The sequence below is a fragment of the Scomber scombrus genome, chromosome 8 (genome assembly GCF_963691925.1).
Source record: "Scomber scombrus chromosome 8, fScoSco1.1, whole genome shotgun sequence".
Classification (NCBI taxonomy): Eukaryota; Metazoa; Chordata; class Actinopteri; order Scombriformes; family Scombridae; genus Scomber; species Scomber scombrus.
The window spans coordinates 18,135,211-18,155,910 of NC_084977.1; the positions used below are offsets into that span (position 1 = coordinate 18,135,211).

The window sequence follows — 20,700 nt, forward strand, 5'->3', positions numbered from 1 at the left end:
TTATAATAGTGAGACTGACAGAAAATATTTTAGTTTCATATACATTATCCACTCTGGAAAATCACCATGTGTCCTCAGTAAAGTCTATACTACACCGCCTGCCTTCATCTGTGTATCTCTCTTCATTAATAACATGCAATTGCTATACATATACATACAGAGAGAGAGAGAGAGAGAGAGAGAGAGAGAGAGAGAGAGAGAGAGAGAGAGAGAGAGAGAGAGAGAGAGAGAGAGTAGAGAGAGAGAGAGAGAGAGAGAGAGAGAGAGAGAGAGAGAGAGGAGAGAGAGAGAGAGAGAGAGAGAGAGAGAGAGAGAGAGAGACCTTGGAGAGGTAACACTCCTCCTGCTGGACATGACCTGACACTCTGTCTACAAATGTAGATGTGCCCCTTTTTATGATTATGAGTGATATTTGGTAATACCAGGAGCATAGTTGTTACACAGGATGTATTTTTACATATGATGCGAATGAAACGTAAACTATCATAGTTGACTAAATGTATACAGTGGTACTGGTGTAGAAGCATTTGCTTAGTCTGCACAACTCTGGCGTCAGTGTGTGAGCCACGACTGACTTCTATGTTCTCACTGAGTCTTTGTGAATTATTGACAAAGTGGACAAGATTATGTAATGGATGCATGAGAGTAACTAAATGTAAATTAGTTGCATAACAGTGTATTTGTAATAAGAAGTTTTGTAATAAATAAATAATTGTTGTTTAGACATACACCTAAAACTATATTTGTAGAGTAGTGAGATAACTGATTTATGTCTGTAGAGGACAATCCAATTCAAACCACCACAGTCTCATGGATATATGCTTATGTCAGAGGGCTTTCTGGCTCGGTGCCCCTTTAGGCCTGTTAAGACTAGATGTGTTACTTTGTTCCATTTTCTAACAGCCTTTCTTAATAGTCATTGACAGAATAAGTAACTACTGTTAAAATATGCCTTGTGTCTTGAGTTGTGCTATGGCAGAGCAGCAAAGGAGGTTTTTAACTTAACCTGGCGGTGGCTGCAAGTTATTAAATATTTAGCTATACAGCTACATGTTATTGCTGGTATGTGTCCCTTTAGTCTACAGGGCTATATGCTACAGAAGCTTTAAAGTGGATGGTTGTCTTCATTATTGAGTGTGCTTTCTAAATTTAGGCACTTCCAGGCTGTTGTTTAACACGTGCTTATCATTTCATGTTGCAGTGCCTTTGCTCTCCAGAATCCTGCCTTCAGATGCGTGTAAGATCTACAAGCAGGGCCTCAACATCAGGCAAGTCCTGTCAACAAATGTAATGCATTAAAATGTGTGACGTTTAAAGACACAGAAAAGCAATTCTGTCCATCCTGTATCAATATATGTTGTAGTTTTGTGTCAAAACCTCTTCATTGGGGCACTTTGTTATCTTGTGCTGCACTCAACAGCATTTTTCTCTTTCTCTACCTCTCATTTCCTTTTCTCAACCTGGTTTGGTTAACAAGTGTGTGAAATCATTGCTAGGCAATATGAGGAAGCAGAAGCACATCTATCACTTCTGTTCATCAGTTTGAGTCAGAGCCCCAGAGAAGGAGAGTTACTGTAGAGTCTAAAGTGCTGCCTAGCTCACTTACAAAGGGCGTCAGCAGAAATTCGTCACACTCTGACGCATGTTGACGGGCAATCACAGCAATGAATCTACTGTGGGAGTCAATGCTGCTTGTTTCATGGCCTTATAGGAAAAAAGCTAACACCAGGCAGCATTTAACAACCTTGAAGTTTAGCTCACACAGCTATGACAAATGCACAGTACATTAACACATTTGTACAGTTTTTATAGTGTTACATGTTAGAAAAACTAGGGCAGCTCTGTATCCAGCACATATCCAAATACCACTGGGTATCATAACATATTAAGTCTATTTGAAGAATTCAGTACATAGAGTGTGTTTGTTTCTCTGTGTGCTGCTCCTATGTGAGATACCCTTGATGTGGAGCTTGTCATTATTCTCTGAAACCGCTCCTGGCTGTCTAATTTGGTATTCAAAATGCCCCCTTATTATCCCAGAGTTGCAGGGAGACAGAGAGAGTGAAAGAAAAAACACTGTCACAGCAAGTTCATTTACATTCTAGTGTTACAGTGTGTCAGCGCTGTCATACCTACCCATAGCACTTTCCACTTTGTGTCTGGTCTTCACAGATCAGTTATTCTCTTTGCTGTCATGCCTCATTCCAGGACTACCCACTTTGTCTAAGTTTTTAAAAAAAATCTTAAAATTTGTTGTGTCTCTGGTGACACCATACACACTGTCTCTAAACTTTCTAAGTAAAGCGGTGACATCCATCACAGTTTTTGAAGCTGTTTACTAGTGCCTTGTCTGTGACCATAGTTTACCGTTGTTTCATTTTTCTTGTTTAGCTGTCTTTTTGTTTCATTTATCTAAAGTTCTCACATTTCATTTTCTTTTTGTATGTGCATATGTGTGTGTCTGTTTGTAGGTTGGACACCACCCTCATAGATTTCACAGATATGAAGTGTCAGCGCGGTGACCTCAGTTTCATCTTCAACGGCAATGCCATCCCCTCCGAGTCATTTGTTGTTCTGGACAACGAACAGAAAGTCTACCAGCGGATACACCATGAGGTGTGACATACAATCTGATATGCAAAGCAAGAATAAAAGACAAAGACTTTTAGACTGGCATGTTTATTACAGCCCACAATATTTAAAGTCCAATTGAAATTAAACTTCCTTTATTTGTCTACCCCAGCATATCTGCCCTGTAAATCACTTGTCCTGTGTTTTACTTTGCATAAAAAAATCAGAAACCAAAAAGGGAGAACATTTATATAACACAAGAGCCACAGACTATCAACAACAACCCACATTAGCTTCTCTACTCCTTCTCATCTAACTTATAAACATGAAAACACCTCTTATCCTGCACCTCAGCTTGTTGAATGAGCAACCAAACAAACACTGACCAGGAAAAAGTGCACTGCTAATGTCAGTTAGCAGGCTAGTTAGTAAATTAGCTGCTTGTTTAACAGCATGTCAAAACACCTAAAAATGTCACGTTGGACCCATTAGATTCTGGTTTGGTCATTGTTCTTCAAAATCCCTGTTAGCAAAACAATGTCTGTTCATGACTTGTAGCTACAGCTGTTTGTTTAGTTTGTCTTTATTCCATACGATGTTACAATGAAAAAATGCTTTAAAAACAAATAGGGAGCAGTTTCCTATCAGTACTGATATGAAACACCCGCTGTATAAATTTATACCAAGCTCACTGCTACTAAAATTGTATCTGCTGTCTGATGTTGAAAGCCTGATTACATGCGTGCTTTGCAGCCTGTTCTTATGGCTTATCTTCGTTTGCCTCATGGAAATAAAACAGCACTGTTTCAAACCTCATATTTCCATGTCTGTGTTGATGGCTCTGACCTGTATTCTCAGGAGTCAGAGATGGAAACAGAGGAGGAAGTGGACATTCTGATGAGCAGCGACGTGTACTCAGCCACACTCTCCACCAAGTCCATCACCTTCTCCAGGGCGCAGACTGGCTGGCTGTTCAGAGAAGACAAGACGGTTGGTGTCAAGTTGTGATTGTTGGTATCAGGATATTATTAATCCCACCACAGCTCGGTCTTCACCTGGCCGGGGAATTTCTGGTATTTTGAGTGGCTTGAGTGGTGTGATCCAGACAGGGAAAGTTTGGGAATTTGATAAATTCTTAGGGGAAGAGAAGAAAATAGAAGGTAAACATTACACATGGATCATGACACAAATATATCAGAATGTATTTTATATCTTTATACTTCACTTGTAATGTAATGTTGGTTTTCAGCTGTTCCATATTAAAGGAAACGGACTGTTGACCTAAAAACTACATAGACAAATGAAAAGGGTTATAATATTTTAAGATCATGGAATTGCTCTGAATTCTTGCCACCATGTGTTTTATGCTGGAAGTGTAAATGTTGTTTCTCTTTGTCTTCTTTTTATCTGTCCAAATATGATTCTTGTTAGGGATCTACAGTTCAGTTATTCAATACCATAGACTCCCTCCATGTTCATGATATTTCCTGTGCTACATCTCCCATACCAAGCAGGAAAGACAGTAAATAAATCAGAGGAACAGTTGTGATAACCCAAGGGAAACCACAGGTGATAGGCTCAGGGTTAAAAACAACACAGACAGGGTAGGGGTCATGGAGGCAGTGAATGAGTTATGTGGGTATTGCTTTCTGTCTTCTCACTCCTTTGTCTTTTTGACGTGTTAAAAGGGAAATTGGTGACTCAGCGGGAGGGACTTTTTCTGACTGTTTCTTCTATCTCCAGGAGCGTGTGGGAAACTTTCTGGCAGATTTCTACTCTGTGAACGGCCTAATGCTTGAGTCCAGGAAGAGAAGGGAGCATCTGAGCGAGGAGGACATCTTGAGGAACAAAGCCATCATGGAGAGTCTCAGCAAAGGAGGGAACCTGATTGAGCAAAACTTTGAGGTGAGTTGGGTTGAGAATCTGTATTGTGGTCACTTTTCAATCAATGTGATGTAAGTTGGGAGATGGCAATTTCACCAAACAAACAACATTTACAGTTGCAGTCCATACCCAACCATCATCACCCATACTGTGACCATTTAAGGGGACCTATTATGCTCATTTCCAGCTATTTTTGTTCTGGCTGAAAGTAGAAGAAACTGTTGGAAACCAAACGTCCAGAGGAGTCTGAAGCCAACCTTTTTTTGCTCACAGGGATAACTTCTATATACATTCTACACTTTGGCCACATTTAATATGAACATCTGACATTTTAAAATTGGATATATGATTGAAAATAAGGATACATAATAGGTACCCATTAAGGCTATAATCTAACATCAATCATCAAATCACACCCATCCTACTGCATAGTGATAATGTAACATAACATGAGAGCAGAGCATTTCTAATATGGGAGTGCAGGAGTCAGTAAGCACTGCAGACTCCTGCACTCTGTCTTTGGTGTCTGCTGTAAGTTGAAAAATTCCTACCATCTTTGACTTATTACACTGTAGTATTTTTTGTCACATTGACTTATTTTAAAGGGTTTAGTTGGATATTTTGGAAAATGTGTTTATCCGTTGCAGAGAGTTTGATTAGAAGATATTTATGTCACCATGAAGTTAAAGAAAAAAGAAATATTCCGAGACACAACCTCCCATAAAATCCCAACTTGTAGTTACAACTTTTTCTTTTGGTTTGGATGAAATCAACTAGATATAATGTGTTGATTAAAGAGCATTAGCTGGTAGGTGGACTTTGTTACCTTTGGACACAACCAGGCTAGCTGTTTCCGGTCTTTATGCTATGCTAACCAGTGCTGGCTGTAGTCTTATATTGGTATTTATCTTCTTATCTCACTTTCTGCAAGAAAGCAAATAAGCGCATTTACCAAAATGAACCAAGTGTTTCATTATGAATTGGACATTATTCTTTCTTGCACTGAAAGCTACCACTGACTTATTATTCAGTGTGAGTAATGCAGGTTTAATGCATTTATTCCAATCTACATATTCTCTTGAGTTTTATTTTTCTCACAGGTTCTCATTAAATGATGAAGTTACATAGTGAGTCATCAAAAAAGGTCTAACCTGTATAGTTTTTAGTTGCCTTCTGTTGGACTACTAACTGGGACAGATATTCACAGACAGCATGGATCTGTTTCTTTTTTTTTCAGTATAATCACAGACAAAACAAACCTCAAGATAAAGTGCATATTTTAAGTTACTTGGTGGCTTACTGATGAGAACTTCTCAGCAAAAATGAGAACCAGGAAAGGCACGGCTTGCTCTGTTTATAAACATCCTGTTTACTTCTACCTGCAGCGTAAGAACCAGTCCAGTCCTGAAACTGTCCTGTCCCGCTGGAACCTTGGGGTAGGACATGAGTCTGAGACAAAATAAACCTCACTGTACTCACAGCTGTATCTGTACAGAGATAAATCTTGTTGAAACAGCATGGACTTCCTGCCAGACTCCATCAGTCAACTTTGCATGGTTTATTGAAAAATTCCTGTCTGACTCGCCACCGTTGTCCCTTTGATGTTGTATTAGTGTCAGACATGAAACCAGAATGAAAACTATTCCCGATCACTGTATGTCACACAGGACTACCCCACTCTATGCATGCATTTGACTCCCAGCACTGCCACCTAGTGGTGAAGGCTACAGAGCTGCACCTTGTTCACAGGGACGACTCTCCCGCCCACCATCCCCTCACTACAGTATGTTCCAGAGTTTGCTTAGCAAGCCCTTGTCTAAACATAAAGCCAGTCACACAGTTAGGACAAAGCAATGGATGCAAACGGTCAATGGATGCTTTTTAACTGCTCGGTTGTTTTTTGTCGACTCCCTCTTATTCTATGTTAGGCTTTGTCTCATCACATTGTTTTTCAGTCTATTTAAAGTCATTTGAATCAATGCTCACACATGTTTAAAGTGAAAAAAGCCTGTGTTTTAGTGTGCACTGGTGCTCATACTAAAATATGAACACCAGGGCCCCCGTGAAAAAAAAAGATTCGTGGAAGTAGGTGAGAGGAAAATAACCAGCTGCTGTGACGTAGCTGTGTTTACCACAGCGAGGGAGAGCTTGCCTGTGGACATAGGGAAGCGTGGGGAGCTTCCGAACAGGGCTTGACACTATTGATCACACGGATGAAGCCTAAAACCCCTGGTGCCATGGAATGATGGAGGGCGGGGCCAGCATACCAGCAGATCAGGGCCTCCGCAAGCTGTGTGTACTCTGTCCTCGTCATAACAGCACGCCAGAGCTGGTAAACATAGTGTGAGAGCGAGTACTTCCCAAGGCCACAGCCCACAGTGGTGAAAACACCAAAACATGTCTGTGAACACTGCAGTGTAGGCGGGAATGAGAGAAAGTGAAGATATCGTCTCCATTTTTATTCACACTTAATAGGTCTGACTATTGGCACAATCAGGTGTCTCGTCATCTCCATTTTTCCAGATTATTCTGCTCCAGTTGCCTTATTTAACCATGGCTCACAAAAGAGAGGTCAGCTGGTGTGATTCCAGTCTTTTGAACCTCAATGTTGGCAAAAGCTTTGAGTTCATTTCAGGAGAAAGTCAGTTTTAGGAAAAACAGGATTGGTGATTCCAGCTGCAAGTCAGGGTCAACAACAACAGATTGTCCAGACTTAAAATAAACTGACATTGAAGGAGAACACTTGCGGTTTGTTTAGGAAAAGAGAATCAAGATCATTTCCACATGATTTGATGTGAGGAGGCAAATCCAACAGGTTTTTAGGGGGCGTTCTGGAGACTGTTATCTTTGAGGCTGCTGTTTTTGTTGGAAGTCCCAGTAGATGATAAAATGATCAGGGCAGTTAGTTCTCATATTGATCTGACTCCAGAGGTACTCCAGGTGAATCTGGGCAAAAGCATAGGAAAAAAAGAAAGTAAACAGACTGCTGTGCATTTCATGACATATTACAGTATTTTGAATGATTGTTTTGAAGTTCATTACAGCTAAAGCTCTCAGATCTTTTATTCCTGATGTCACCGTTTTACACACTTGGAAGTGACTAATAGTGAGACTTGGTGAAACTGATCCTGCTTTTAATCAATTGATTATGTAAACTTTAGTATCTTACTGTATTTTCTTACATGAAGTTTATCTTTAAGCTTTCCCACCACCACGAACATTTCTCTTTATGATCTGTACAAATGAAGGGAAAGGCTATGTCTTTTACTGCTTTTCTTTCTTCCTGTTTACTGCTGTGTCTGTGTGTTGTAAACCTGTAAAGTGTGAATGTAGAAAATAAGAGCTGAGACACTGATGTTCAGGAAGTAAGGGCATTGTGTACAGAAGTGGGTGAAATCACACTGTGAAATGGTATCAGGTCTCATGTATTTAGCTAAGCTGATGTTTAATGGTGTACAGTGTTATTTGAGCTGCATTAACATTCGATTATTGTGTGTGTGTGTGTGTGTGTGTGTGTGTGTGTGTGTGTGTGTGTGTGTGTGTGTGTGTGTGTGTGTGTGTGTGTGTGTGTGTGTGTGTGTGTGTGTGTGTGTGTGTGTGTGTGTGTATGTGTGGAGTACTGTGTTGGTGCCCTCTCGTGGCGTACTGCTGAGCATGTCATCACATTTAAAGACTGATAGAATAAAGGAAAATAATATTAAACAGATTGCACTTTCTTAACTGAGCTCTTCCGATGATTTCTGTCAGACTGACAGATGTTTATTCGGCAGCTCACCCATTTTTTCTGCAAATGGACATCCCGTTGTAAGAACACAGATTAAATGGTATATTGTTTTGTTTTGTTTGCTGTGAGTGTGAACCTTTTTTGTTTTTCTTTTTTTTTTATGTGTGGCCCTGCAGTGTATGTGTCTAAAGACTGACCTCAATGTGTTTTCTTTTCTCTCTCTCTCTCTCTCTCTCCTCTTCAGCCTGCAAGGAGGCAATCTCTAACACCCCCTTCACCCAACACTATCTCCTGGGAAGAATACATCACTGCTGACAATGGAAAGTAAGTGTTTAAATGAAGGCTTCATGTCCAGACTTTGACAGGGGAAACCAGACCAAATGTTACTGTTATCAATTCGTGAATGAACCAAATGAACAGAAATCTTCACATGCAAATGTTTAATTGTACTTTCCAGGGCCAGACTTTGGTATAACTAATAAGGGTTGTGTCAGTTACAGTTTAGAAGAAAGAATATAGATGACAGAAAGCAAAGCTGTAAGCTCATTCTCAGTGAGCCACCTTTATTACAAGATACTGTAATAGTCTGACAGCTTGTTGTCGCTCTCTTCCCCTCAGAGCACCTCATCTAGGAAGAGAGCTAGTCTGCAAAGAGAGCAAGAAGAACTTCAAAGCCACGATAGCCATGAGTCAAGACTTTCCTCTGGGCATTGAATCGTGAGTCCTTACTTCAACTTTTCATCCATTAAAAGCCACACTGAAAACCACAAATGTCAAAATCTAAAAGTTGTTTTATAACAAATAAAGTTAGTCGATGAGCATTCATTGAACTGAACTGTAGCCACATAGCAAACATGACTTGCCACTTTTATATTTGTTGATATGTTAATTCTTGTCTGTTGGATTTTTTCCCCCCCTCAGGTTATTGAATGTTCTGGAGGTGATTGCACCCTTCAAGCACTTTAATAAACTCAGGGAGTTTGTTCAGATGAAGCTCCCCCCTGGCTTTCCTGTCAAACTAGGTAAGCAGATTTTCATGTATGTATTTCCATGATTTTTCATGATTTTCATTTTCAGCAATCCAAAGCAAATAATCTTCCACTTAAAATATAAATAATGTAGAAATCAAACTCAAACAAGTATGCCTCTAAGATATTTGAAAACATAACCACCAGTTCTGCTTATGCTTCTCCCTGCAGACATCCCCGTCTTTCCTACGATCACGGCCACAGTGACATTTCAGGAGTTTCGCTACGACAAGTTTGACGAATCCATATTTACAATTCCCAACGATTACAAAGAGGACCCCAGCCGCTTCCCTGACCTTTAACCTCTCAAGATGAAGATCCAACAGGAAGCAGCAAGCAAAAAAGGCAACATAATGCTACAAAACAAACGTTCAATGCCCAAGGAAAAAAACTAAGATCAAAACAGTGGTGATCATTTCTTGCCAGGTTATGGATTTACCCTGAATACACACGTGACGATCAGAGCTGGTGAACATGACAAAAGTGGCAGAGATGTGGACATCTCTTTGCATTAACAAAGTGTTACGAAGATTCTGAACATCCCATCGGTGAAAGGGCATTGAAGTTAAATGAGCAACAGCAGTCACGGTGTAAGTGGAGAAAAGACAACCGGTTCAGCTGATGCTCTGTATTTAAGTATGTAAGTTATGTTCATAAAGGGACTGTGTTTAACTGACTTGTAGTAAAGCACTGACATTACTGTGTGAGATGTTGCAGAGGAATTCCACTAAAACTTACTTTTTAGGTTCTTTTTCCTGCGTAAAGAAATTTTCTGCAGAAAAAAAAACTCGATGCAAAAGATTTAAAGTCAGTAAGACGTAAAATTGTACATAATCGAACACACACCTGTTACACAGGTGCATATGAATCTATACTTTTTCACAGTTACTTCAATTCTTTGACATGAAATTTAGAAAATGATCCCTAAAATGTACTCAGCATTGATTAAAAAAAAAAAAGTCCTTTAAAATGCACTAAACAGAAAATCCGTTTTGGTAAATGTTTTGTGAATTTGCTGCTTTTGTAGATGAACAACCTAAAAATCAGTTTTCATTGAATTCCACTTTAAATCTGCACATTATAAAATCATATGAGTGTGTGTTTGTAACTCTGATTTTCATGGGCACGGAGTAGCATCACTGAACTTTTTGGCACTATTTAGATCCACTACAGCTACTCTACATTCAGCCGAGCTTGTAGACACTCACTTTGTGATAACTCAACCTTTAGTCCTACATTTGAAATATTATAGTTACTTTGAGGCAACGCTATAAATGCTGCAGATTTGTATGGTACCACAAAGTCCCTTTGTTTGTTTGAGTGTCTAAATCTTTTGCTTCTTACTTCACCTTTGTAAACTGTGTTTAAAAAAACAACTGTACAATCCTGCTAAAAGAAGTGAAAACTCTGGGTTGTATAGTGAGTAAATGTTAGGGAATTTGAATGATTACAACATTCATGCCATTTTTACACGCAAAGAAAACCAGGCTTTTCCCCTGCACAGTATGTAAATACATGTTTTTGCTTTTGTCTTTTACTTTTATTATTGTTTGTGTCAATGAGTTAAAGATGTTCTCTACAAATGGACAATGGAGTTGTGGATGAAAAAAAAAAAAGTAGCATCACATGAGTTAATTTCAGAATTTATTGTAACATGGTGGCAGTTGCTAATTCTGTACATAGACCTGTGTTGTTTTTAAAGAAAGAAATTCTCTCTTAGTTCTCCTGTCATTTTTTCCCTTTACTGTATCTGACAAATCTTATGATCCTCCTCCAGATGTGTTAAAGAGACAATGATTTCCAGATTGGGAAAAGCATAAAGCACCAAGGTTCCTAAAAAAGTTATCTTTAAGGCCAGGATGTATTTCACGAGTCTTCACAGCTGCTGCTATGGGTCATGAGCTCTAATTGTTGGTGGTGGCTATGTTTGTGTTATTCAGCACCCACTTTGCTTATTTATATCCATATACAGTATCAACCCACCAGTTAACCATTTCATTTTCTCAGTAATGGTTGGTGCTAGATTGAATCAGCTGGAGGGACAATTTACGAAACTCTCGCGATACATTTACCATGATCTTAACACAATCACAACCCTAACCTCGCGATAGTTCGTCCATCCGTCTGATCCAACCTAGCACTCACCCTCAGTACAAGCCAGTGTAGCCACTGGAAGTGTGACTCTTCAGTGACTTGCTTTACGTTTTATTTATGCTCCTTGATTTCAGGTACTTTAATATTACATGTTTCTTGTAAATAATTATTAATCCATCTACATGTCATTTGTACAGCAAAAACTGTAGTACGAGTCTGCAACACTATTTTCATATAAAATATACTATAATAAAAATTCCACACATCTTAAAAGGAGTTTGGACTCTGTGTTTCTTACACGCAGACTGTTTACTGGTGAAATAAGCCTTCTCATTAAAGGAAAAGATACATCTTGTGAAAAAAAAATGCCCATGAAATATGATGCTACAGCTAGCCGCAATTGGCCATAATCATTTCCTGTTAATACTACAATGTGAGTGATTTTGACCAAAATCCACAAGCAGCCTTCTGAGCAAAAATGTTTTGAAGTTTATCTGAAGCTAACATAAAGCTTCAGTCGTCCAAATTAGTAAAATCTAGTTAGTATGTTTTCAACATTATTCTTTTAGTGGCGAGATCCCTCTCGTAATTATAATTCCACTGCAGCTCAACACTGTCAGAGAAGGAATTTGATGCTAAAAATACTAAATGTGGCAGATATCCACCTGATTTGACAAACTCAGACTTAAGACAGATGAACTTTTATATGCATTTCTGCACATATTAGCTGTGTGGACACACTGTGGATTTTGGCCCCTATCACTCACATAAGCACAGTTGAAGGGATCTTTAACAATTGCCATTATGAACAGAAGGAATGATTGCAGCAAGGAAAACCTCTTTCAATGTTGCTGATGGGCACCTGTTATTGTAAGACACACATGAAAAGAAGTGGACCTAACCTTTGACATTTTCTTTCAGTAACTAGACATAAGTAGACAGTTTGACCCAATTTTATTAGTTTCCTTTGGAAAACCTATTGCAGACAAAGCATTGCAACAACACATCTCAATCTACAGTGTACACTTACAAAGGGTTGTAAGTAGGAAGGACAGCTGCAACACAACTGGGTGCAGGACAACTGTTTCAGCAACCTAACAAAAATAAACATGAAGCTGGTGTTGGGCGGTGACAGTCTGAGTGAGGAAAGGACTCGATCCTGACCAGTAAAATATTTACAAAGACAGCATTTCATTGGAAACTGCTGCGTATTCTACGGTCAGGAAAATAACATTTGAACACAAAGGCAACAAAAAGAAAATGAGGATCTTAAAAAAAAAAAAAAAAGTACAGCAATGACAATTTAAAACCATATCTCATGTTACTCATATTTTAGTCCTTGTTTCGTCACATCTTTACAAAAATTACTGGACTGCTTTCCTTCTACACCCCCCTCCCCCCCACATTTCTACAGTTAAGACAACAAATCTTTTTTTTTTTACTTTGAGTGATCAGGCACAGACATTTTGTGGCCTATATTAAAAATATAAAAGAGAACAGTGGAAAGATAACGCTTCTGGTTCGGGATGTTCTTAATCGCTCATCTCCATGTCTTCCTGATGGTGGTCGTCTCCATTCAGTTTGGACTTTTTGGGGATTTGGCCCTCGGCTCTCTCCATCTCCTCCTGGCCTTTGGGGGACGAGGCAGAGTCAGAGTCGCTCTTCCTCTCGTCATCTTCCTCCTCTCCTTCTTTTTCGCTGTCATAACCTTGTTCCTCCTCATCGTAATCCCGGGTCACCTGTCACAAACATAAGATGGTTAGTGGATGAACAGAGAACTGCAGGTTGAGTATAGGACAAGCTGTGTGTATCCACCTACTGGGTCGTGTTCAAAGACTGAACGAACCTTCACATCTCCTTTCTCACTGTCAGACTTGCGATCGCGTTCTCGTTCTTTGTCTTTGCTCTTTTTTTTCTTGCTGGTGGAGCGTTCTCTCTCGTCTCTGCTCCGGTCCCTGTCCTCCCTCCTCTCTCTATCACGGTCCTTTTCCCGTTCCTTGTCCTTCTTTTTCTCCTTCTTGTGGCTGCACATATGACAAATACATATTATCTTTAGTTACGGTGCTCCAATAAATTGTATTCAGCGGTATGTTGAACAGAAGATGCTTCCCGTGTGACAACTCACCGTCTGGGCGATGGAGACCTAGACACCTTCCTCCTGGGGGACCGAGAAGCACTGCGGCTTCGCCTGTGCCTCCTGAGACACAAAATGATTAAGTTTAATTCTAACAAAAAGGCAATTAACAATTTTCATTTTATTAAAATTGGTCTGCTACAATTTTATTTGATTAGCTCTTGTGAATAAAGTGGAGTATTGCACTGACTGTGGTATGAGTCATGTATATCCCTGTATTTCATTATGATGACACTCACCGGCTAATGCTTCGAGACCTCCTGGCGCTGCTGTAGCTCTTGGGAGGCGTCTTTGACCTTTTCTTAGACTTTTCTTCCTTTCTCCTGTCCCTGTTTCATGTCACAAGTGAGATCAACAACATCAGGAAACAGAGCAGCACTACACAGGAAACAGGAGGCGAGACAGTACAAGACTGGCAGGGGTTATGTGTGCATGTTTTTTGCAAAGCTTAGTGTATTCTGAAACACAGCAGCACCATGAGGGAATATACTTTTTATTATAATTCAACTATATGTCTATTTCTGCAGAATCTGCAACAAATGCAGATAGCGAGTCCCCCCTACAAAAACAAAAAAGAAAAGTCAGCTATTTTTTGCTCTGAGGACAGTAGAGACGCTGACCTAGATCTGCTGCGGCGGCTTCTATCTCGGGAGTGGGACCTCCTCCTTCGTGGGCTCTTGGACCTCCTCCTACTCCTGGAATGGGACCTCCGCCGAGACCTGCTTTTTGATCGCCTGCCAAAATCAAGATACAGCACATTTTTATTCAATTACTGCCAGAAACAGCTTTTTAAATAATCATGTTTTACATCAAGACAAACACATCTGATGTCACCAGTAAGGAGGAAGTTATTTTCACCTGTGTCTTGAGCGAGATCTGGAGCGTCTGCGTCGAGACCGTGAACGAGATCGGGAATGTTTGCGCTTGTCGTCTTTCTTATCTGCAGAAACAAATTGACATTAAGTCAAATATTAACCAGGTAGTGAAGACTTATTGCTCACGTTATGGAACCAATATTGCACAACTGACTGAACAACATTCCTCTCACTGTGAATTATACGTCTAGATGTCAAATCATTTAACATAAAATGTTGAATATGTCCTGTTAACAGTACTCACTTCCAGGTTCAATGGCTGCAGAAATGAGCGACTGGGCCTCTCGGACTCTCTTCATGGCCTCTTCAATCTCCTTGTTGGAGGCGTCGGTCTTCAATCCTGGATTCAAGTTGAGTCCGGCCGCTAATGGATTCAATCTGCAAGTGCCATCAATTATTTAGATGCCTCTCAAATAAATAAATAAAACTCTTAAGCCCACAGGATTGTATACCCCAGATGAGATGATGTATAGGTTTCTTACTTGGGGTCCATGGACTGCATGAGCTTCAAGAAGTCTGCAGAAAGCGCCTGAAAGAGGAAAGAGGAGAGTATTATCATCACCAGAAAGGAATTTGGCTTGAAAATGCTGTGATAGTTAATGCAACTGATCAAGTCCTCACTTGGGGGTTCATGTTAGGTCCTGGCATTCCCATGGCAGCCATCTGCTCCATGTTGGGAGCTCCAAGACCTCCGAATGGTGTTCCTCCCATCTGAAACGTCAGACACAGACACTTAAAAAGTTGTCCTGAGGAGTTTCTGACCTCTAGTAGCTCAATTGAGCTGTTTGGTATGAGTGTGTCCCTGTTTTGCTCATGAATATTTGTCCTGTCAATGGTTTCACATTACTCAAGTGATCTACAGATGGCTGTGATGAGAAACGTACGTTGCGCCATAAAAGGCAGAGAAGAAGACTGCAAGCTAGTAAACGTTAATGGAAACTATGCAGGTGTTTTAACTTTCAATATAAACATAACATTTGTTTAAAATAAAACTCCACAGAGCCCCTTTTAGATAGACTGCAGAGATTAATGAACCGCACAGTTGACTAATGATCTGTTGTGCTTTTTGAAAAAGTTCTTTGTGTGTCAGTGTGGCTGTTTTTATATGAGAGGAGGAATCTTCGACTTGCTAGACCACATTTGACAAAAGCAAGGCTGCTCTTAACCATCTTTTACTTTCTGAAAATGTTCTTGTGCTCCATTGTTTCCCAAACGTGAAAGTTAAATGTCTTAAATAGCCCATCATCAGGCCGTCTACTTTTAAAATAAGTGTTAGTAGATTCCCCATTAAATGAATGATTGTGCAAAACTTTTCAGTCCTAACAGTCATTTCTGGTAGGGGCAAACATTATCATTCAGTATTTAATAGACTCCTTGTCAATAACATGTTACTCCTAGTAATTACACAGTTCAAAGCTGTATCAGAAAATGCTACGCCCAAACACATTACATAAGAACAAAGACCCTTGCCAAAAAGAGAACCAGATGAACACAAAAGAACATGAGATCCTACGAGACAAACTCACCGACGCCAAAGGATTGGGTGTTGGAAGAAGGCCTCCCCCTGGCATCATTCCTGCCACGGCATTGGCTGGAGCCAGCAGCGACATAGCTTTAGATTCATCAGGAATGACTCCTGGAGAGAAACAGTAGCATTTCAGTACATGCCCGAAGCAAACGTCGACAACACTCAGACAAGACTTGCAGACAAGCCACCTCAGTCTATCTACTCTGTAACAAAAACTAATAAAAATCCACTTTTTGTCTTGTCTGTAAATCTTGATCCCTGACTTTTTTTGTGAAAGTATGATTGTAGGATTAGCAGCTATGAGTTTAAAAGTCACAATACACACTGTGGTCAACACTGCCAAGATTTTATCACCTGTACTTGTTTTTTAAGTCATGAACCAAACGTAAGCAAGCACAGCCGGTTGTCCCGTGGGATGTGCTCTCAACTTTCAATAGATGTTTTATGAACAAGCGACTCGCGCCGGCTGCTTCGCTATAAAGCACACAAAAACATTGAGATACAGAAAACAAGTTCATGATTGGGGTGTAGACAGAAGGGTACATTTCAACATCACTTACCATTACCAATACAAAAACAGAAAAGGTTCAGTCATATTACCTTTTCTGGACTATTGGCTAATTTGTACAATCCCACCACAAAAAAAGAAAAACTTACTTGGCAACCGTACATAGTACTGCTAACCAATACAGTACTGCTAGGTTTTAGCCAACATATGCCACTAAAAACACTAAACAATGTCAAAGATTAATTGAATTAAACAGTTATGGGCTATTGCCAGCAAAAGCCGTGATAAAAATCATGAAAAATGTGCCCAAAGCTGAAGAAAAACCAAACAGTAAAATCAAAGGGAAACTCTTATGGAGATGATGATCCATGGTTGTGCAATCTGAAAACAGGCTATTTTTAAACTGACATTTTCATATTTTAAAAAGGAGAGAGAGAGAGGGAGGGAGAGAGAGAGAGAGAGGGAGAGAAAGAGAGACACGCGCACGCACACACACACGCACACACACACACACACAACAGAAAGGACACTTGAGAAACAGGATAAGGCTGCAGAAGACAAAACTGTTGGTGGCATTTTCAGCAGGGCCTGGTATATAGGGCTGGCTGAACCAGGAAAAAGAACTGTAAAACACAACAACAAAAGAAACACCACTGTTAACGTGAGATTCACTCAACTCTTGCAGAGTCATGTGTGGAGAGGGTCAATTTAAAAAAAAAGAAAAGAAAAAAAAAGCATTTTTACTGCAACATCAAGCAGAGGCTTACGTCTACTTTTATCTCTGGTGTTAGTGACAATTTGGGAATACAAATGCACAGTGTAAAATACTATAAGGCTTTGGCACATGAAGCAAGTAAAAGCCAAAGGCAGTTTGTGCGCTTACCAAAGATGAATAATCAATTCATATATTCATTAACTTCCACAAAATCTGCTGAAATTAACTGTAGATGATGGCACACACCTTCAAAACCATTTTAAGCATGCACAGCTGATCAGTTCATCTACCTTGCATGCTTTGTGCTTGGTGTAGGGATGTCCCGATCACTTTTATTTTGTGCTCCTGATACGAGCCATTTAATTAGTTAGGAATTTGCCAGAACCAAGTCCTGATCCACTTTTCATATTTTCCTTTATAAAAAGGACAGCTGCAGAGTGTCCTTACTCAGCTAAATTTTACTCACAGATGCTTTCATTTATTTGGCTCATGAGACCTCTCCTCCGAGCTGTGTGGGTGTAGGAGTCTACTTGTTCTCCCTCACTGTAGTTGTATTACACCTATGAAATATCACTAACGTATTTGTTTTACCTGCTTGCTGATACATGCAGACAGTGTGAAAATAAACAGAAAATAGTGACTGCAATTGTCAATAAGTTAAAAAATAAACTAGGGATCAGGAATTGGTTCAGGCTTAACAATCAATTAAAAAATACTGATCCAGCCCTTCAGCTCGGGGCATCCCTAGTTTGGTGCATGCCTACTGATTGAAATACATTTAAAAAATCTTTTTAACATGTGAGGAATTGAGATTGCCCTGCACCCTCTCCCCCACCCCTTCATTTTGCTTAAAAAGTTGTGTGGCTTCTTTTTTTTTTTTTTAATGATGCCTTGAATAGAGAGAAAAAATAAAATAAAAAAGTTAATATTTTACTGCAGAACAAGAGAGAGAAGGGGCTTGCGAGCCTGGTGCCATTATTTTTTCTAATCTCCTGATGGCAGCAGAGGATCACTTTCAGCCAGCAAGGAAGGGGCTCTCTGCAAATGACTTGTCCACTATGAAAACCACAACACAAATAACAGAGAGAGAAGTTTACAGCTAGATTGCAAGACATGGACACAAATGTACATTTCCCTTTTACATACCTAGAAATGCCAAGCATTGGAAAGCTTAGCTAATTCTGCTTGGTCAGAAAAACTCACAATGGCTCAGATAGCGTTTTGTAATGCTATAAAATACACCTACACATTGTGATGCATGTTCAGAGATAGCCATGTGAGCGAGACGAGAACAAAACAGACACCCACCTTCAGCAAAAGGGACCACGATCAAGGCTCTGTCCACGAAGACGGTGTTCGTCAAGTGTTGGGAAACTCCCACCGACTCAGACTCAAGGAACTTTACAAAACAGACACGTGAAGTCACAGGCAAGGGAGAGTCACTGGAAGAAAATACAGATATGTTGTGCAAAGAATACAAACAAGGACAGTCTACATGCCTTCTTCAAACTGTTAGTCTGTGTCCTGAGGGGCAACAGATGTAATAATGGATTACAATCCAGTCTCTCCTGCTTCCCCCATCCTCTGCTTAGTCCAAAATGTATCTTTTTAAGATCAAACAATGTCTTGTAGTAATAACAGCTTCAGCATAGTATACACTAGCATGACACTAATGCTTTGACCATCTATTGTCTTCCCACTGGTTGCCTGAACTGTTTTTATTTTGCCCAAGAAGCAGCCTATGACATTTCCTACCTGCAGAGTGGCCAGGTCTTATTCGATTGAAGAAAATACAAAAGCAGAAAACAATTATTTCCGACTATAGTCAATGTTTGTAATAATGTCTGTTTATTCCAATTAGCAATTAACATCATGACAATTTCCCCCCAATACTCGACTAGTTGTTTAATGTATATGAAATGTGAATATGAATATGTAATGAGTAACAAATACCAATCACATTTTTCCAGTGTTCAAAACGATCTCTTAATTCAGCTAGATTATCTAACAAGCAGTCCAAAACCCCAAAATATGCTAATTTTAAAGTGCAACAATCAATTTAGATATTTCTACAGATTATAGCTTGAATAATTGATGGAGACACATGGTTTAAAATGTCAGAAAGGTGAGAAACACACACTGCAATCTCCCAAAGTCAATTGTGAGGTCTTAATAGTACTAGTATTATCTAACCAAACCCTCAAAATTAAACATATGTAATTTACAATAACAAAACTAGAAGATTTGCAACTAATCCTCACTTGACAAACTGCAATCCAGAGAACATATGGCATTTTCATCGATTGCTGACATAAAATATTGAATATTGATGGACAGCCGAGCAAATTTCTGTGTTGATTAATCGAGTAATAGTACTGCTATGTGTGATTTACAGTGTCGTGAATGATAACCCTGAAAAGAAGCAAATCCACACAACGGAGGAGCTAGAACAAACCAACATCAGTGTGCAAGATTTACTCGTGTTATTTGACTTATATAACTAATCTAAACACTAAATTTAACAGCTATTTCGTCGAACAGTTTTTGAGTCAAACTAAACGATTAATGCTAGTTGTTTACAGCTCTGATTACATCCTGACGTGTGTTAAGAGAGGGGATTAAAATATGGGTTAAATCACTCGAACAAAACCACACAACAGGATAAAAGGGGTCAATATGGGTCCCTCGTGTGGCTCCATTAAGGGGAGTGACTGCTACTACGATCCTAAAGACGCGGGCAATGGTTAGCATTAGCATACCGAGCCATGAGGCCTGCTCGACCGCAAAGGCCTCACGGTGAGCCTACGTTAGCTCGGCAGGAAAAAGACACGTTTCACCAATATATTATCCAGAATACTCACTCAGGTGGAAACAGTTTGAGCTCCTCTATGTTTCCGAGGAATCCAAACAGAGTCCTCATCTGCTCGGACGTCGTGCTCGGCGAGACATTTGTCACCTGGATGACGTGCGTGTTGGAGTTCATTTTGCGCGAGTGCTAATCAAGCTAGCTAAGTTAGCTTGTGCCCGAAATTAAAACAAAAAAGACCAGCTAAGGTAACGTTTACGAGGAAAACAACATTAGGCAAATACAAAATCTAGCATTTTTGTTGTATAAACCGAGTGGTTAGCTCATGCAATGGACAGGAGGACGACGGCCGCGAGCAGAGAGCAACAATGCTGCTACCGATAATGTCGTGACAGAGAAGCGGCGTTCGCGTGCTGTTAGTAAACTCGTTGTTATGAGTTTCACTGGACGAAAAAACAATGCGTCCGACTTAAAGGGCGGGTTCCCAAATATTCAACACCGTCTTAAAATGAATGGTACGTATCGAAGCCCATTTCCTCCAATGTGATGGGGAAAAAACATCCTGTAAGTCAATAAAATGAGGAACTATTTCAAAATAATGAGATACTATCTCAGAATAATTAGATGCTATCTCAGAAAAATTAGATACTATCTCAAAATAATGACTTATCTTATAACTTATTAGTATCTCATTATTTTGAGAAAGTTTCTAGTTTTATTGAATTAGAAGACTTTTTTTCTCATCACATTAGCGGAAATGGGCTTCAATAGGTACGCAAATGAACATGGATTTTTTTCCTTTTCTTGACATAATCATTCATACTGTTAATACT

General features: G+C 39.7%; 2 protein-coding genes across 4 annotated transcripts in view; one reads left to right on the forward strand and one right to left on the reverse strand.

The window, feature by feature from the left end:
- The window catches only part of LOC133984666 (ankyrin repeat domain-containing protein 13C), a 32,369-nt gene extending 19,652 nt beyond the window's left edge, over positions 1 to 12,717 (forward strand). The window contains exons 6-13 of the mRNA XM_062424111.1: positions 1,202 to 1,268; positions 2,472 to 2,616; positions 3,430 to 3,561; positions 4,315 to 4,476; positions 8,424 to 8,503; positions 8,798 to 8,896; positions 9,101 to 9,201; positions 9,379 to 12,717. Coding sequence (XP_062280095.1) covers positions 1,202 to 1,268; positions 2,472 to 2,616; positions 3,430 to 3,561; positions 4,315 to 4,476; positions 8,424 to 8,503; positions 8,798 to 8,896; positions 9,101 to 9,201; positions 9,379 to 9,509 — 917 coding nt within the window. The 3' untranslated portion in view covers positions 9,510 to 12,717. The remainder of the gene's footprint in view (positions 1 to 1,201; positions 1,269 to 2,471; positions 2,617 to 3,429; positions 3,562 to 4,314; positions 4,477 to 8,423; positions 8,504 to 8,797; positions 8,897 to 9,100; positions 9,202 to 9,378) is intronic.
- LOC133984667 (serine/arginine-rich splicing factor 11-like) lies at positions 12,239 to 20,264 on the reverse strand. Of its 3 annotated transcripts, none has more exons than XM_062424113.1 (12): positions 19,923 to 20,264; positions 18,370 to 18,503; positions 15,837 to 15,946; positions 14,932 to 15,021; positions 14,793 to 14,839; positions 14,555 to 14,688; positions 14,294 to 14,375; positions 14,056 to 14,169; positions 13,675 to 13,764; positions 13,427 to 13,498; positions 13,148 to 13,325; positions 12,239 to 13,040 (listed from the first exon to the last, which is right to left on the reverse strand). In XM_062424113.1, the coding sequence occupies exons 1-12, from the start codon at positions 20,042 to 20,044 to the stop codon at positions 12,834 to 12,836; spliced, it is 1,380 nt and encodes a 459-aa protein (XP_062280097.1). In that variant the 5' UTR covers positions 20,045 to 20,264; the 3' UTR covers positions 12,239 to 12,833. The 3 variants fall into 3 exon arrangements, with proteins under 3 accessions (XP_062280097.1, XP_062280096.1, XP_062280098.1); XM_062424112.1 differs by having other exon boundaries at positions 13,121 to 13,325; XM_062424114.1 differs by lacking the exons at positions 18,370 to 18,503; positions 19,923 to 20,264 and adding an exon at positions 16,193 to 16,685 and having other exon boundaries at positions 13,121 to 13,325.
- Between the last annotated feature and the right edge of the window lie 436 nt (positions 20,265 to 20,700).

Bases quoted from the DNA above. Each gene is read 5' to 3' on its own strand.
- LOC133984667 (XM_062424112.1), bottom strand. From the start codon at position 20,044: ATGAACTCCAACACGCACGTCATCCAGGTGACAAATGTCTCGCCGAGC. The intron at 15,022-15,836 runs GTGAGTTTGTCT...CTGACGTTTCAG, and splicing joins CACCCAATCCTTTGGCGTCG to ATGGGAGGAACACCATTCGG. The intron at 13,041-13,120 runs GTAGGTGGATAC...TGTTTGTGACAG, and splicing joins CAGTCTTTGAACACGACCCA to GTGACCCGGGATTACGATGA.